General features: G+C 40.9%; 1 protein-coding gene across 1 annotated transcript; it reads right to left on the bottom strand.

Annotated features, from left to right (window-relative positions):
• Positions 1–686: 686 nt before the first annotated feature.
• Positions 687–16,205, bottom strand: FEM1B (fem-1 homolog B). The gene is made up of 2 exons (XM_032343009.1): positions 15,289–16,205; positions 687–7,087 (listed from the first exon to the last, which is right to left on the bottom strand). The coding sequence occupies exons 1-2, from the start codon at positions 15,534–15,536 to the stop codon at positions 5,452–5,454; spliced, it is 1,884 nt and encodes a 627-aa protein (XP_032198900.1). The 5' UTR covers positions 15,537–16,205; the 3' UTR covers positions 687–5,451.
• Between the last annotated feature and the right edge of the window lie 1,032 nt (positions 16,206–17,237).

Here is a 17,237-nt window from a genome sequence, read left to right as displayed (position 1 = left end):
TTGTTCTAGGAATATAAAATACAAGGATGTTCACTGAAGCATTATTTGGAATATCAATAAAATGAAAATCTAGAAGTCCACGACAAGGTCTGGTTAAATAAATGCTAAGCCCACTCAGAATTAATTCTATTTAAAGATATTTAAAGAAAAAACCAGGGCACCTGGATGGCTCAGCCCTTCGGTTGAGCTCCCCCATCCAGCTCCTGGCTCAGCAGGAAGCCTGCTTCTCCCTCTACCATTCCCCCTGCTTGTGTTCCTTCTCTTGTTGACTCTCTCTCTGTCAAATAAATAAATGATTTTTTAAAAAGTAAATAAAAGAAACAACCATCCCCATACGAAGAAGTCCAAGATGTATTAAATGAAAAACACAAGATGCAGAAGAGAGTAGGAAAAAGCCCATTTGCATTTTTAATAAATGAAGAGAAAAAATACATATATGCACAGAAAAATTCTGGGAAGCTATTTAAAAAATCTAGTAAACAGTGACTGCCCTCTTAAGAGTCAAATGGGAGGCAGGTAGAGATGGAGAAGGCACTGGAGTTTTTTGTTTTTTACTATCTGAATTTTTCTTTACTAGCTGAATTCTTCCCTAGGCACATATAACTTGACAACTCTTTTTTAAATGCACTCAACAAAAGATCATCTCCACTAAGACACACTGAACAATAAAGACACAAACTTCAAGGCAGGTTTTGTTTTTTTTTTTTCAAACATTTACTGAACACAAACACCATTTTTTTTTCCTTTTACACAGCAATATTGTTAAGCTTCAAATTAGCTGGGCTATTAGGACTATCAATTGCCACGAAATTAAAAATGATTCTACATGTCAAACTCAAATAAAAAATGTCATGCAATATATATAAATCACTAACAGACCTCTGGCGCAGTCAGCAAGTTTACTATGTTTATTAAAGTCACGTAAATGGTTTGACAAAAGTGCACAATAGAATGACATCACTGGTTTGTTATAAATCACAGGGAATTACTAGAATACAACAATGTTGTTTTTCTACACAGAGGATTACAGGATGGGGTGAATATTATAGAGGATAGGATCTTTTCAACACATTAGGGCCAGTCGGATTTTACTCCCCAACTATGTAACTCTGAAAAGACTGGTTAGCAAAGCTGAGGGGTTTTCCTCATCTTTTCTCCTCTACCAATTACTAATAAGCCACAACCAAAAAAAGCCATGCACAAATTTTACAACACCTGATAAAAAAACAGATACAAAACCTTGTTTACTTCATCACTTGGCAAAGCTTGCATCTTCACTCCTTCATTTTTCTGATTAGGCCACTGATCACATGACTCACCCCTAAATGAAAAGCTGTTAATAATTTAACAATACTCACCCCTGCACACACATCAAGATACGCTCCCCATAACCATCAAGTCGATGTCCCTTCCCTGCACATTAACACAAATGAACACACCACAAACCTAGGACTAGAGACCACATTTACTTTACAGTTTTAAAAATTAATACATCTATCATCACTATCAGTTTGTTTAGGTCAGATCCCGTATTTGGGAGAGGGGATGCTGTACATACAGCCCAGCCCATCTGAGAATTTGGGCAAATCTGCCAGAAATGTAGGAGAAAGCCCTGCGATGTGCCATACATAACCAGGAGCTTTCTACCTTCCAGGGAGGGCATCCAGAGCAGAGCTGTGCATTTTCAGAGTAGGAATAAACACGCAGCTTAACATCTTATGGACTAGTAACTTTTCTTAAGAGCAAAAGGCCGAGTTTTGTTTTCTTTAATCCATTTTAATGTTACAGCATAGTCAGCGAGGAAAACAGAATAGTCATCTGTACCTAGATATATCTGGCTAGCCTAAAAAGGAACATTTAAGATTTTTACAGAAAATCTACCATAAAAACAAGTCCTTTAATATACTCTTATCCATCTACTCACTAGTTCAATCACTGGTTGCTTCTAAACCCAGCAAACTGTAACCCGAGGTCCAACAACTCACGCCTCACCCCGCCCCATTCCAAAAAAGAAATGCTTCCGCGTGAATAATCCAAAATGGTCTTATCCATAAAGCAGCTGCCTCAAACTGCAGTGGAGACTGGTGACAGGGTGCTGTTGTTCCCTTGGGATTTGAATTTTTTAAAAACACTTGCCAAATGCACACTTCAAACAGTGCTATCATACCTAAGTTTCTCAATGATTATCAGTTATTAGTCAACTATAGTATAATGAAACAAAAACCTTCCCAGAAACAAGTCAGACCAAAGCTTGCTTTTTGGTTGGTTTGTTTTCAGTTCCCACAGCAAAGAACCTTAAGGTAGTTGGACTGTGGCCTGCTGGAGCCATGCACTAGGTAAACTGAAAAAACCTATGTTGTGTCAGAGTTCTTACATCAAGGATTTCCCCCTTCTTGATCAATTGTGGGGATGGCTTTGTTGCCCGTTCCTTGAGTTAAACAGTTACCTAAGTTCAAGAGTTCAATTTCACCAACTCCACTGAAAGTGTAAAACCCACCCAAGTCTCACATGGTTTGCCCAGGGCGTCATTCACCTGGGCCTCTCTAGCTCTCTAGCTCAGCCAAATTTGCAGGACAATTACTGAGCAAGACAAAGAAGTTTTGACTGAATTTGCAGTATCCTCAATGAAGACTTAAAATCCGAAGCATATTTCTACCAATAATAAACTGGAAATGACAAAAGTGGCTGGAAATGGAGCCTAGAATTTCAATGAGCGGAGATACAGATTATCTTTCTTACCGATTTATTTTCCTTAAAACACACACACACACAGACACAAAACAAAAAAACCCTTAAGCTTGTGAAGGATTTGGCTAAACAGATTTAAAATAATTCTACCAAAAGAAATAAAAAACAGGCATGTAGATCACTTGTTTCAAGAATGGTTTTATACAGATGTTTCACAATACATACTTGGACTTATTTTACAAGACAAACTTAGATCCTTAGCAAGAGAGTGAACAATGTACTACTATACTATAGTAAAAAAATGTGTTACCATTAGCAGAGTTCATAGTTTATTCCACGGTCTTCAAATTCTTTCTCCAACTCTGTCAGCATTTCAATCAGCAGTTTTATTTTCTCCAGCATTCATCCCTTCTCAAAAACACTGTCATTAAATTTTGATGTCTGAATATGTACATATAATCATTATCCTCATTTTATAAATAAGCAATACCTAAAGTAGCGCTGGTCCTGGATAGCCAAAGGGATGAAATGGTTTTTAAAACATGCAACATTATCTGATATTTTAAGTTTTGGTGTTTAAAAATCATACACATTAATAATGGAACCAACTGAATACCAAGTATCAGAGCCACTCCTCAGGCTATCAAAGCAGGCCCTGAAGTCTTTTAAAAAACACAGGGTCTGATCTAAGCTGTGGAAAAGGCAGGATTCACTCACCTTGAGGCCATGCATTTTCTCTTTCAGGCCATGAGAGTTGCCAAGAGCAAGGTACAGTATTTCCTTGATTCATACCAGAGGAGCAAGGCCTGTAATTTTCAAATTAGGGCTCAAATACCTCCCTTTAAACCATCCTAAAAACCCTCCTTGTAAAAACCTCAGGTTAGGAAAACAAAAATACATTACCATGACAGAATTTACTATCAAAACATTCCCAGCTGAAGCAAGAACATGAAGAGTAACTACAGTAGCTGGAAAAGTATCCTGCACTCCTGTGGGGAAAAGTTTTTAAGCTTCCCACCTGCCATTTCCTCCCACCCTTCAAACTATTTCATTTCATGGGGTATCTATTTTATTTAAGGCCCTAGGTGCTACTTTTGGCTTGGTCATTATATTTCCTACTGATCCAACTGCGATCCTTCTCTTCTACTTCACGAAACAATATGCATACATAAAATGACCACTGAAATCATAAATGTTGGGGAGGGCTGTTTGTTTTTTTAGTTTATATCTGATGGTACTACACAATCATAATGCTTTTCATTAAAGAAAAAAAAGCTGCAGGTCTTCACTTACAGTACCATGCACTATGAGTAGCTAAGGCATTCATTTGGCACTAGAGAGAAAAATACAGATATAGCTAATTTTACTTTATCATTTTTAACATCAATAGGTGTGTACCCTTTACTTGAATTTCTGTGATGCTTAAAAGATAATCACAGAATACTTTCAGTCTGACAGTTAAAATGCTGCCATTTAAACAGAAGAGAAAAAACACAGAGACCTCTGCCTATCAGAATCCGTGACATTTTGCGGTTGAAAAACTTGCAGCTCTCACAGAAACACCTTTCAAAAGAGCATTGCAAATTATTCTTATCATCAAAACCATTTAATTTCCTATACCACACTAGCGATTTTCCTACTAGTTATAAGGGACAAAGTAGAGAAAGTGAAAAAAAAAAATCACAAATATCTTGGGTTCCTTTTCATCTGTCATAAACACCTTATGGGGGGGGGCACACAAACAATGCCCTCTGGAAAAGCAGTTTCCAAATTTTAAGAGACCACACAGGAGGAAAGGGAGAAAGGGACAAAAACAGAATGTGTAACTATATTATAACAATTTGTTTCATAAGAAAACACAGCATTCATAATTTTTACATGTCTGTGAGCTGAGTCAAATGCAGACTGCTGCAATTTAGAGAAATTACATTAAAACAGAGACTTCAAAGAATTTTAGAATTTAAGCCTAAAGGCAAGTAGTCCATCAGTATTCTCTGAAACATTGCTTTAAGATTATTACTACTTTGTATATACCACTCAGCATAATGCAACAATTTCAATGGATTGAAATTTTAAATGTGTAACTATTATTAAATTAGCACATTTTCAGATTAAGCTGCAGCTATATTTTTTGAAATCCTCCTGATGTTATCATGTGTTGTATCACTCCACATAAATATTGGAAGAGCGAAGACTACCTACAGCAGTTTGGCACGTGCAGAACACCTAGGTATCCCGTTACTCTTAATGGTCGTTTTTAGTTGTTTTTCTTCATGAGATCCTCAAAACTGCTGCAAGGATAACACGCTGACACAGGCTTAACAGAAATACTTTTGTAGGCAGTTTTTTAAAACATTATCAACTTCAAATCATAAATGTCCCTTGTAACATAAACAAAATATTTTATACTCATTCCTTAAAAAAAAAAATACAAATGTTGAATCATTATGTTGTATACCTGAAACTAAGTATCTCAATTATACTTCAATAAAAAAAAGACACAAACGAAGAAAAAAGAAAAGTTAAGTGACCAATATTCAGATACCTTATAGTTACACCTAAACAATGTGGCTTTGTTTAAAGTGTATTTGAAATCAATAACCGTTATGAGGCAGAAAGACCAAATACAGAACTAAGGATGGATGGGGAGGGAGGAAGGTAGTGGAAAGAAAAGTAGAATTTATGAACACATAATTCTATTGTCTGTGATTAAAGTCCTTTACTTTTTAGCACCACATTAAACGATTTTACATATCCAGTCACTTAATGAAATCCAACAAACTCTTCAAGAGTTCTGGGGATCTGATCTTGGTAGTTAATGTCATTAGCCCGAACTGCTCGGGCAGCCAGGCACTTGAGACTCATCTTCATTTGAGTTTTAAGTAGTATTTCAGATACCCCAGTGGTACTTTTGTCTAGCGGAGTCTTATTCTGTTTATTTGTCATGTCAGTGTGAGCGCCAGCTTCAACCAGGCTAATGATGATAGAGTGCAAGGTTAAAAAATCACTGATGGGCCTGTTGTACTGAACGATAATGTGGAGGGCACTGTTCCCCTCATTGTCTACAGCATTCACCTCAGCACCACAGTCCAGCAGCAGCTTTGTGACGAGTGCATTGGGAAAGCTGCAGACATCATTGGTGTGGAAATCATCAACCGGGGTATTCGAGTTGACGGCTAGATGCAACAAGGTGAAACCTTCCCGAGTTCTGGGATCAAGGTGAATCAGGTTGTAGATCTGCTTATTAATTTTGCACTGATCTTCTTCACTGCACTGTGTTTTGGTGGAGATGCACACTAAATACAGAAAAGTATAGAGATTACATTCATAATTGTCCATAGCATTGTGGACATCAGCATCTGGAATATTTTTTACTCTGTTCATACTCTGCTCTATTTCCAAAACACTGCATCTCAAAACACATTCTATGTCTGGGGCCTTCACAGTTTCATTCAAATGTATCATCTGTGAAAAAACTTGAGCAAATCGAAGAAGATCCTTGTGGGTATTCCTGTTCCCTTTCTGTCTCAGGTGCAGGGCATGCAGCCACAACTTGATACACTGTTCGAATTCCATGTTATCCGCATAAACAGCTCCCCTGTAAATGATGGGATGGGAAACATCAATATTGTCAGCACCTAAAATCCGTTCCCGAACTATAAGGCCTTCCATATGAAGAGCATCTCTGTCTTGCCGAATGGATTCCAGTTCCTGAGGATTTCTACATTCAGTTCTATTCCCGTAAGCGTGGATCGGTGGGAGAACCTCTTTCTCCAGAATGTTATCACCATCCTGAAACCTCTCCAGCATGGCTAAATATAAATAGTGGTACGTCTTCATGATGTCATAGTTCTCGCGGTCATTTGCAAAGGAGGCACCCAAGAGTTCCAAAGCTTCAATCCGACTTCTTCGGTCACAATCAGCATGAGAGAGCAACAGTTCGACAACATCAGCTTTACAGCTTTCGGCAGCTACTTTTAAGGGTGTCATCCCGTGGCCGTTCACTACTATAGCAGCACGCCATTTTATCAGCTCCTTCACGATATCTATGTGCCCGGCTTCAGCTGCGAAGTGCAGCGCTGTGGCTCCACAATGTGCTTTAGCATTGGGATCAGCACGCTGTTCTAAAAGGTACCTGACCACATCCGTGTGTCCCTTATATGCTGCAATCATCAGGCAGGTGTTGTCGTACTTGTTGGCGATGCTGATGTTGGCATTATTTTCAACCAAGTATTTCACAATGTCCAGTCTGCCATCAAAGCACGCTGCCCGCAGCGGGGTCGAGTTAGTCACTGTGGTGTGGTTCACGTTGGCTCCATGGCTGACTAGAAGTTTAACAACTTCAAAATGTCCGGCTCCTGCTGCACACCAAAGAGCGGTGGCACCGTCAATGACATACCTATTCGTGAAAAGAGCAAAGGGTCAGAAAACACAGGCCACACACGTTCTAACATAAGTGTAAAGAATGGATTCGGTTGCACTGACTGAAACCTCAATCTGTGGAACATGAATACAACATTAGTTTGGGTAAAAACAAAATCAGGTAACTTAAGTAAAGCACTCTGCACTGTACTTCTAGCAGAAGCTCAACAAACCTTAACTATTACTGTTACTGCTAAAGTATATAATTCTAAAAAAAAAAAAATCACAAACTTTCTACTAGCAAAAGTAAATACATTTCAGAAAACACAGAAGAAATGCAAGGAGGTTCATAACTTCTTTACCACCAAGTTCATGCACTGGCTATTAAGGAAAAACCTGTTACTCCTTCCCAGTATCCCCCAGGTACCACAGTTTCTCTCAACAGGTCAGTAAGAAAGCTACCCCAGTCCCTACAGTAACACTGTGTTAGAAACTGCTTTAGGGAAAAAAATATTTAAGCAGATAATTGCCCCCTAGGATTATCTAAGCTCATCAAATATACTTCTACTACAGCAATGAGAATGCAAAAAAAAATCCCTGTTCCATGTAATGCAGAACAATCACATAAACATGGTGCTGAGCAAAAGAAGTCAACCGAACACAGTACATATTATATTACTACATTTATACACCTATCTGTGGTATTGAAATCAGAACACTTTATTTTAGGGGAGCAGATTGTGGGAGGAAGCACAAAGGGAACTTTAGTAAACAAATACATCCACTTTGTGAAACTTATAAATGCTTTCAATTAGTGAATTTTTCTCCATCCATTCTACTCCAATTTAAAGGTCTTAAAAATACGTGTGTGTGTGTGTGTGTATTATGGGTATGTTCCTCAACTAAACCACTGGGGGAAATGCTAACAGCAAGAAACAATCAGCACTTTCCTAAAACCAGTGGGCCTCTTCCCTGACATTCCGCCCATATCTGCACTTTGTGGCTTCACAGTCACCACCTATTGTCTGATACGTGCTAGGTTCTTATAATAGAATTAGACACTTGCTAGGAGGCCAGTCTTTCCCATCTTTCTACCTTCCATTTTCCCCAAGCTCAATTTTTCAACTGTTTATCCTGTTACTGACCATCAGACCTAAAAAGTAGACTTTTGCCGCACATACTTAGATATACTGTACTTGAACCACTAAAATAAGTATATTTGCAAGTGTTAAGAGAAAAGGTCAATCAAAAGCAGTATTTACTAGCACTACTAAGTATTTATACCAAAAACCTCACTGCTGAGCTTCTCACTATACAACCTAATGTTTTAACACAGGCCAAACTATATCGCCCATCAAGTGAAAGAGTATATATAATCCCCTGCCCCAACTAACAACATTCCCAAAACACCACTTGTCTGTTGTTTCTGCTGAAAACAAAAGACCCAGTTAATTCTTCAATTTCAAATAATGGCACCAAATGACCACAAAAGCCTGCTCACTAACAAGTACCTACGGAGGGAGTTACCTAGGGGAGAGGGTGCAGGACTAACTAGGAAGAGTCTTAAAGCTATCAGAAATGTCCTAAATCTTGATCTGGGTTGTGGCTACATGGGTGGATATTTAGGGAAATTCCTCATCAAACTGCACACTATGCATAGAAATTAGGGAAGTAGCATAGATCTTTATGAAAAGCAAAACCATGAGAGTTTCTAAAAAAAAAAAAAAAAAAAAGTAGACTACCTTCATGACTTTGGAGTTAATGACTATTTCTTAAACGGAATGCAAAAAAAGCACTAATCATAGAAAAAATGATTTACTGGACTTCGTTAAAATTAAGAGCTTCAATTCATCAAGATATTAAGAAGGAAGTAAATATGCAATCCACTCACTGGGAGAAGACATTTACATTAAATGTATTTGACAAATCAGTAAGAAAAAGGCAAACAACCCAAATAAAAAAAAGACTAATAAACAAATGTATTTCACAAAAGATATCCAAGTGACCATAAACATATGAAAAGATGTTCAAGATAACTACTAGAAAGGGAAAAGCAAGTTAAAATCATGAGTTACCAATACACAAGCACCAGAATAACTAAAATTAGTAAGACTGACATGACAATACTAAGTGCTGGCCAGGATGTGAAGCAACTCAAACTCACTGCTGGTAGGAATGTAATTTGTTTGAACCACTTTCGGGAAAACTGTTTAGCAGTAACTATTCAAGTTAAACATACGCCAACCCCATGACCCAGCAATTCCACTCTTCGGCATATACTGACAAGAAGTGAACGCAAACACCCACCAGTGAAGACGTAAACAAAAAAAGCAGCTTTTTTCCCGTAACAGTCAAACACTGGAAACAACACCTGTGTACAGGATAAGTAAGCTGCCGTATATTCATACAATGGAATGCCACAAAGCATAAAAAAAACTACTGATATATGCAACTGCACAGATGAATCTCACAATGTATTAAGCAAAAAAAAAAAAAAAAGCCAGAAAGAAAAGAGCATATTGTATAATTCCCTTTATAGAAGTTCAAGGATAGGCAATCTATGGTGATAGAGTCAGAGTAATCATTACTTCTGAGAAGGGAAAGGAGAGGAACTGACTGAGGAGAATAAAAGAAACTCTGAGTGACAAAAACTTTCTGGATATTGATTTAGAAGGTGTTTACATAGCTAAACATATTAAAATTTTATCACATGGTACACTTAAAATGTATGCACCTTACTAGATGTTACACCTTAAATAAAAAGTTATAATTAAAAACAAAAATGAGACATAATTAAAGAATAACAGTTTAAAGGAACACAAATAGCTAATAAGTATCTTCAATGTCCCAAGCACTCATTGTATTAAGGGATCAATATGCAATATATCTCATTTAATCCTCGTAATAACCTCCTCCCCAAAACCCGGAGATAGATACTATTATTATGCTCATTTCACAGATACATAACTAAAAGTTTACATGAGATTAAAACACAAAAGTACTCTAGTACATAGTACTCTATGTATTAAGGAAACATAATACATGTCATTGTTCAGTTTCAATATAAAAGGCATTTTTCCAAAAAATAAAAAGCATTTTTTCAAACTAATTAACAGTAATCTATCAAAAATAGTTAATACATAGTTACACTTACATGGTTAAATGTTTCCTTGCACTTTAAAAATATGAAATTATTATATACATGAACCCAAACTATGTAAAACTTGAAAATGTTACATTAAAATAGGAATTCACATATATTATTTTTAACTCTCATAATAACCATAAAAGATAAATACGATCCCCATTTTAAAGATGAAAAAAAGAGCAAAAAGTGATTAAAATATTTTTCTCACCTCAAATGTCCCAGAATTAATGACGTAGGAGTAAAAATTAAATTATAAATATATATTTCACTTGGTTTTTGTAACAGTTTAATACTTTTTGTGGTGTAGCCTAATGGTTTCCATTTTTCCATAGAGTGATGTAACAGAAGCCTCAAGAAAATTTCAATTATCTATTTTTATTGAGGCAATTAAAATTTTTAAGTAGTTTAGGATAAAAATATTCACTGCAGAATGTATTAGAAAAAGACTAGTCCTTCAGAAACATTAGCCTGAGCAAATTTTGAATTTCTACATCTAAACAAAAACTTTAAACAATTAAAGGGAATCATAAGCCTAAAATCTATGACAGTCCTTTGTCCATAGGCTTCAGCTAAAATAATGAGCACAGACTTCCTCAAAACAACATACCACATTTATAACAGAAAATAAAAATATGATAAATTAATGCAATATGTACTTAGTCCCTAAGGGAGAAGTATTATAAAACAAAGTTCTTTCTAGACTCACTCCAAAATTGCAATCCAAACTCTCTATAATGTATTTCATTTCAAAAAATCAAGAAACCAGGGAGTGCCCGGGTGGCTCAGTCGGTTAAGAATCTGACTTTTTTTTTTTTTTTTTTTTTAAGAGATTTGAGATAGAGCAAGAGAGTGAGAGAACGAGCAGGGGAGGGGCTGGGCAGAGGGAGAGGGGTCTCCATTGAGCAGAGAGCCTGATGCAGGGCTCCATCTCAGGGTGGTGAAATTGAGCCCTGCATGTGGCTCCAGGCTCAGGGCAGGGTCTGCTTATGATTCTCTGTCTCCCTATCTCCCTTTGCCCTTACCCCACACACGCAAGCATAAGCTCCTGCACACTCTCTCTAAACAAGTAAAATCTTTAAACCAACCAACAAACAAAAAAATCAAGAAAGCAGGACATCTGTCTGGCTCAGTAGGTGGAGTGTGTGTATCTTGATCTCAGGGTTGTGAGTTCGAGTCCCACGTTGGGGGGTAGAGACTACATTAAAAAATAATAAAATAAATAAAATAAAAATAAACTATAATCTGATATTCACCTAAAACAAAATGTACACATCATATGATGGAAACATTTTACAATAAAAGAACATTTCGGGCACCTTGGTGGCTCAGTGGGTTAAGCCTCTGCCTCGGGCTCAGGTCATGATCCCAGGGTCCTGGGATCGGGGCTCTCTGCTCAGAAGGGAGCTGCTTCCCCCGCTCTCTCTCTGCCTGCCTCTCTGCCTTACTTGTGATCTCTGTCAAATAAATAAATAAAATCTTAAAAAAAAAAAAAGATAACATTTCTGATCACAAAACTAAGCTGAAACTATTTCCTGGTCCAATTTAAAATAAAAATGTCTGATCAAGTATTTGAAATGGAAATAAAAATTCATTAAATGTAAATGATCAACACTTTTTTTAAACCAAAGTCCTTAAAATTGTTTATTAGACCAAACATAATTTCTTTGAAATATATACTGCATGGCAATGAGTTTTAAATGAAACCAAATGATGATGTGGCCTTCAAGCCTGTCCTCTACCTAAACATTAAAAGTATTAGTACTAGTGCCAACTTTAAGAGAGAACTCAACAAAAAGCCTCAGAACTCCCAGAGGCCCTGTTCTCCTTCCCATCCCTGTCAGCAAACTTCTTTTAGGACAAAGGTTCCCCAACAAACTCTGGTACTCAGCTGACAGGCCCTAGGAACTCGGGCCAGCACTCTAGCCCATGGTCACAGGACACCTCGCCTTTGTTCTGTTCCATTTCTTTAACATTCTTAAGTTTCCCATTCTCCAACTAAAGGTTCCTTCATTTCTACTCAAGTAATTTTTCTTGCCCACTCGTCTGTCAACAGTAGTCTTCACATATTAAGCCATAAGTAAAATGATCTCAAATATTACTTTTAAAAATATGAACAAGGGCTCAAATATCACCATGGGGCTTGACCTAGGTAAGCAGTCCCTTCCTTCCTGAGAATCGGTTACGAATCCACTTGAGTTTCTTAAGATAGTATAGAAATTTTTAGGCAGAACATAGACTTTCAAAAAATTTTAAATAAGCTATTTATTTTAATGTCTCTCTTTCTCTCTCACACACAAAACAGACTATATGAAACCTATATACAAGTAACTGTTGCTTAGGATGGAACTAAGAAGTGAAACCTTTTTTTAAATATCAGGCAAATAAAAGGATAAGAAACAATTTTGACAAAAAAATTGTGAAGATGGTACACAAGTGACTAAAAACTAGGAAACACTAATCTACATCAGCACACACAGAGAACCTGTTAGTCCCCACCTGGCCATGGTTCTCAAGAGCGGATGGAATCTAAAGGGGGATTAAAAAAAATAATAAAAATATATAAAATAAAAATAAAAAAATAAAGGGGGATTTTGCTAAATAAGTCTCAAAAAGCCAGCCCCTAAGGGGTGAGAGGGCATATTGTTAACACCTCATTCAGACTATTTTCACAATGTCTGGAATGAGTGCAAAGTGAAATCATGACATTTGCCATCTAGTTCTGAAATGACAAAATGACTGGAATAAACTGAAAAGTAATAGTGTGGTTTGAATGGGCATAAAGGTGGCCATGAACTTCAATTCTCGCTTGTTAATTAATTGGCAAGCTCCTCAAAAAAGCAGAAACCTTACATTTTTTCTGTATCCTCCACAGAAGGTATAATAGGGCTAGACCCATCACAGGCATTTAATAAATAAAATTCTCCACTACTCTTACACAGCAGCTAATATATTCATAATTGTAATAATCCATAACAGAAAAAGATGCTCAGCCAAAATCGTGAATGACTGAACCGTTTGCAATTGCAGTCTCCCCCATGGAACTCCTGGTATTTTATACAATGATCGTCAAAATCTGGCCTCCACCTCTCTCCAGCCACCCACAATCTCTTTCTTAATTTCCCCAGCTTGAATCCTTTCCTACAACCACACTCAAACACTTGTCACTCCAAGTTCACCATGCTGTTGCCCCTCTTCTACACTTCAAGACCCAAATTCAAGCATGGGAAGGGGGGAGCCTTCCCTGTTTCCCCCAGGCAACGCTGAGCACTTCCCATTCCCATATCCCTCACTAGTCCAACAGACTTCTAAAATTCTAAATGGCATGGCATTTACTCACTTACATGCAATTACTCACTTACATCTCTATTTCTCTTGTCTCCCCCGCTAAAACGTCTTCCTTCACATTGGGAACAGTATGTTACTCACCTCTGCATACCCAATCCCTACCACACAGCCCAGCACAACAGCAGGAGTTCAGTAAGTGTTTGCCTCCTGAACCCTTTAATTTCACTGCCCAGTGCAGAACGCAGGCTGTATTTCTTATCATTTCCATTAATTTCAGGTTCTTTTAATTCCATCTCAAAAAACCTGTCTGACGGTAAAAAAGACAGTAATAAGCAAAACCTTTCCAATGCTTTAGGAAACTAATTTTTTTCCCCACCACTATCCTCCCCTCATCCAAAAAGGCCTCAGCAAGCTCCTTAGCAGCGATGTTTCTAGCAGCTGTTACTGAGATTCGTATCTCAGTGAATCCATGTGCCTATACAACTGGAATGCTGTTGAAATTCAGAGGTCATTCTGTCTCACTCCTTGTCTGGGTATAGGAAAGGCTGTGGAAATGCAGGGAGTTCCAGAATGGACACAAAAGCAAACATGGGAAGGGAAAGCAAACATGAATCAGGTTGCCATCTTTAATCAAGAGGAAAAAGACCATCTCCTTGATATCTAGGGAGGTGGTACCAGAGATTAACCACCAACTTGGGCTATCATTTCATTAAAATGTAATGCTTTAAAATATTTTCCTCTCATCTAAAAATATCTTCCTCTCGTTGTTTTATAATTTAAACCTAAAAAAGAACCAAAATTCAACAACGCTCTATTAATTTTCAAGAAGTGCTTTTCCAATGAGGTTTGTAACCAAGCAGTTTTCAATCACCAAAACTAAAGTTACATATCTTTATGTGTGGACCCCATCTACCTCAAACAGAAGAAAATGCTAGAATAGCTTATGTACTGGCATAAAAGTCAAGAAAAACAAATGCAATCGATTAAGTTTGTAAACTGAAGAACACTTGGTAATAATCCAGCACAGCAAAGAAGATGTCAAACCTGATAGTTCTGTGTTAAACATTTTCATGCCTACGCAATATATACAATTAAACCTAAGAGACAAATCTTAACTATGACAATAGGAATTTTTGAACTTCCTACCTCAAATGACATAAACCATCAAGTTTCCCCACAATATCACAAGATAACATGTATTAACAATGCCATTACCTCCTATACCAGGTCCAGGGCCATTTTTGCAGCCAACCTATCAACCCGGAGCTATGTGCAAGTGTCAGAATCAGGTCTAGGGATGTCTGGCTGCCTGACAATCCCTCAAAGAGGCTGGAGTTCTAGGGGCTTATTTTGACATTAAGGCCCCCGCAACCCGTCTGAAGGGACCACTCAGTTGAAGGAGTAAAACTGGGTGACTAAATTACTCATCAAACAGAGGTCTTCGATGTTAATTGCTAACCGCGTTAATTTCTGATCTCGCTTACAACCCCAATACCGATAAAGGTGAAACCTCGGAAGGAGCACCTCCTTCGTAACACGGACTCTCTAGTGAAGAATACCCATTAGGTATCTAGACATAGGGTGTGGCTATTTACCCACATAGGGAATAAGGGGTAGGGGCTGATGAGGATGGGCAGCAGACCACGGGACGAAGCATTAGCACTGGAAGACGAAGCGGGCATTCATGCGGCAGGAGGATGCACAAAAGGGAAGAAGTGATACCTCTATGGGGAGAGAGTGAAGGAGGGAAGGACCAGTGAGGTGGTGGGTCCGCGCTCGTGGGAGGGGGCTTGGGATGTACCTACCCGTCGAAGCGGACGGTGCCAGTCTGCTGAGTCTGCACCCGGTAATGTTCTAACAGCAAACGCACCACCTTGGCGTGCCCATTGCGGGCTGCGATGATGAGGGGCGTGGAGCGCTGCCCTCCCTGCTGGCTGACATAGCCCAGCAGATAGCGGATGTCGCTTTCAGACCGGTTGAGAAGCAAGGCGGCCAGGGTCAACACCTTGCCCTCGCTGGCCGCCTTGTATACATAGCCAGCCAGGCCCTCCATGGCCGCCGCCAACTCCAACACCCGTTTGGTCGCCACCGCTGCTGCTGCCTTGCGCCCCCGGAGGCCGCGTTCGCCAGCGCTTCCAACCTGGGCCCTCACAGCCCATTCAACAGGGCGCCGTCGCCGCCGCCGCGCCCAGGCAGCAGCGCGGCCCGGGGAGGGCGGAGACGCAGAGGTGGCCGAACGCCGCAGGGGGCACGTCCGCGACCCGGCCCGGGCAGGGAGGAGGGCGGTCAGGGCCGCCCCCGAGGCCCCATGCGCCGGCCCTGGGCCGAGGCGATCTCCATGGCGGCCGCCGCCCCGGGCCTCAGGCCGGACCCCCTCCTTCCTGCGGGCTGCGACAGGCGCGTGCCCGAGCTACGGGTCGCCGGCGAGGTCCCAAGAGGACCACACGCGCCCCGGATGGCGAAAGCTGGGCGCGTCTCCCCCGTCCCCGGCGTCCGGGCCTAGGGCCCGAAACTGCCTCGGCCTCCGCCTCCGCTGTGCGTCCTCCCCCGCTGGAGGAAACACGCAGATCCTCGCCCACCAGAGCTCAGAAGCGCCAGACGCTAACGCTGCTTTCGCAGCTCCACGCCTGGGGGCCTCCGGAGCGAAACGGAACGCTTCCGCGGCAGCAGCCCCCGAACTCGGGGCGGGCAGGAAGGCGCGCCTCCGCAGACTGGGCCGGGAGGGGGAGGGTGCGAGCGGGAGGAACGGTTAAACCGGGTGTCTCCTCCAAAGCTGCCCGGCCGGCAAACGAGGGCATGGTGAAGAAAGGTTCTACTGCGCGAAGTTAGCCTACCCCCTTTTCGGGCCTGAATGTCCTCATTGCCCTTGACGCCTGGACCGTCCTCCTCGCCCCCACACGGCCTGGGGGCTCCTTAGCTTGGGAGGGGGCCACAGTCGGGGACCTGAGGCGATACCACGGGTGGGCCGGGGATCTCACCCCATTTTACCATAGACGGTGCGGGACTCCTCTGTGCCCTGACTGAGGACCCAGGGAGGGGGGGGGTTGCACGCACCCGACAGGGTCCATTTTAAGAAAAGGGCGGTGTCTCTGAGCCCCCAGGATGTAGGAGGACTTGGGGGCTGGCACCAGGCGCGGAGAAGGGGTTGGAATTCGGGCCTGTCCTCCCTGGAGAGAGGGGGATCAAGTGTGTGAGAGGGGATGGGGGGAGCTACGCCCACCCTGGAAAGGGGCGAGGTGTCTGAAAGGAAGGCGAGGTCTGTGTTCAGACGGACCAGGACTCTGATCCCCGGCCTGACAGAACCTCCCTTTTCTCACAGACCTCTCAGGATGGTTCAGGTTTGAAGAGCTCATTTATCTAACGAACACTAGAGATCTACTCCGTGCCAGGCTCTGCTTGGCCCCAGAGATTGGGTGATAGACAAGACGGACACGGCGGCGCCTTCCCTTCCGGGGCTTGTGTTGTGAGGAAAACAGTAAACAAGTGAGCAAATGGTAGACAAGCCCGGTTGAGTTCGTGTCATTACCCATTTGCTGTGAGGCCAACAGAGGGACGGTGGGTGGGTTCGCTAATTCCAGTGGGCAGGTAAGAAGAACAAAGGGTATTCTAGGCAAGGGGGAGAGCCAGTACCAAAGCCCTAAGGAGGCCACCGTCTTGGCGGGCTCGGAAACCAAGATCAGTGTGGCGGCCGCAGAATGGGCCGTAGGAGGAAGGATGGGAGGCAAAGTCAGCAGGGTGCGGGTCACCCTCCCGC

Source organism: Mustela erminea, chromosome 5 (assembly GCF_009829155.1).
Source record: "Mustela erminea isolate mMusErm1 chromosome 5, mMusErm1.Pri, whole genome shotgun sequence".
Classification (NCBI taxonomy): Eukaryota; Metazoa; Chordata; class Mammalia; order Carnivora; family Mustelidae; genus Mustela; species Mustela erminea.
Note: the sequence above shows the minus strand (reverse complement) of the source record. Positions and strands in the feature narration are given on the sequence as shown.

Coding starts and splice junctions, on each gene's coding strand:
- FEM1B (XM_032343009.1), bottom strand. CDS start 15,536: ATGGAGGGCCTGGCTGGCTATGTATACAAGGCGGCCAGCGAGGGCAAG. Junction 7,088..15,288: donor GGCACCGTCCGCTTCGACGG/GTAGGTACATCC, acceptor TTTCACGAATAG/GTATGTCATTGACGGTGCCA.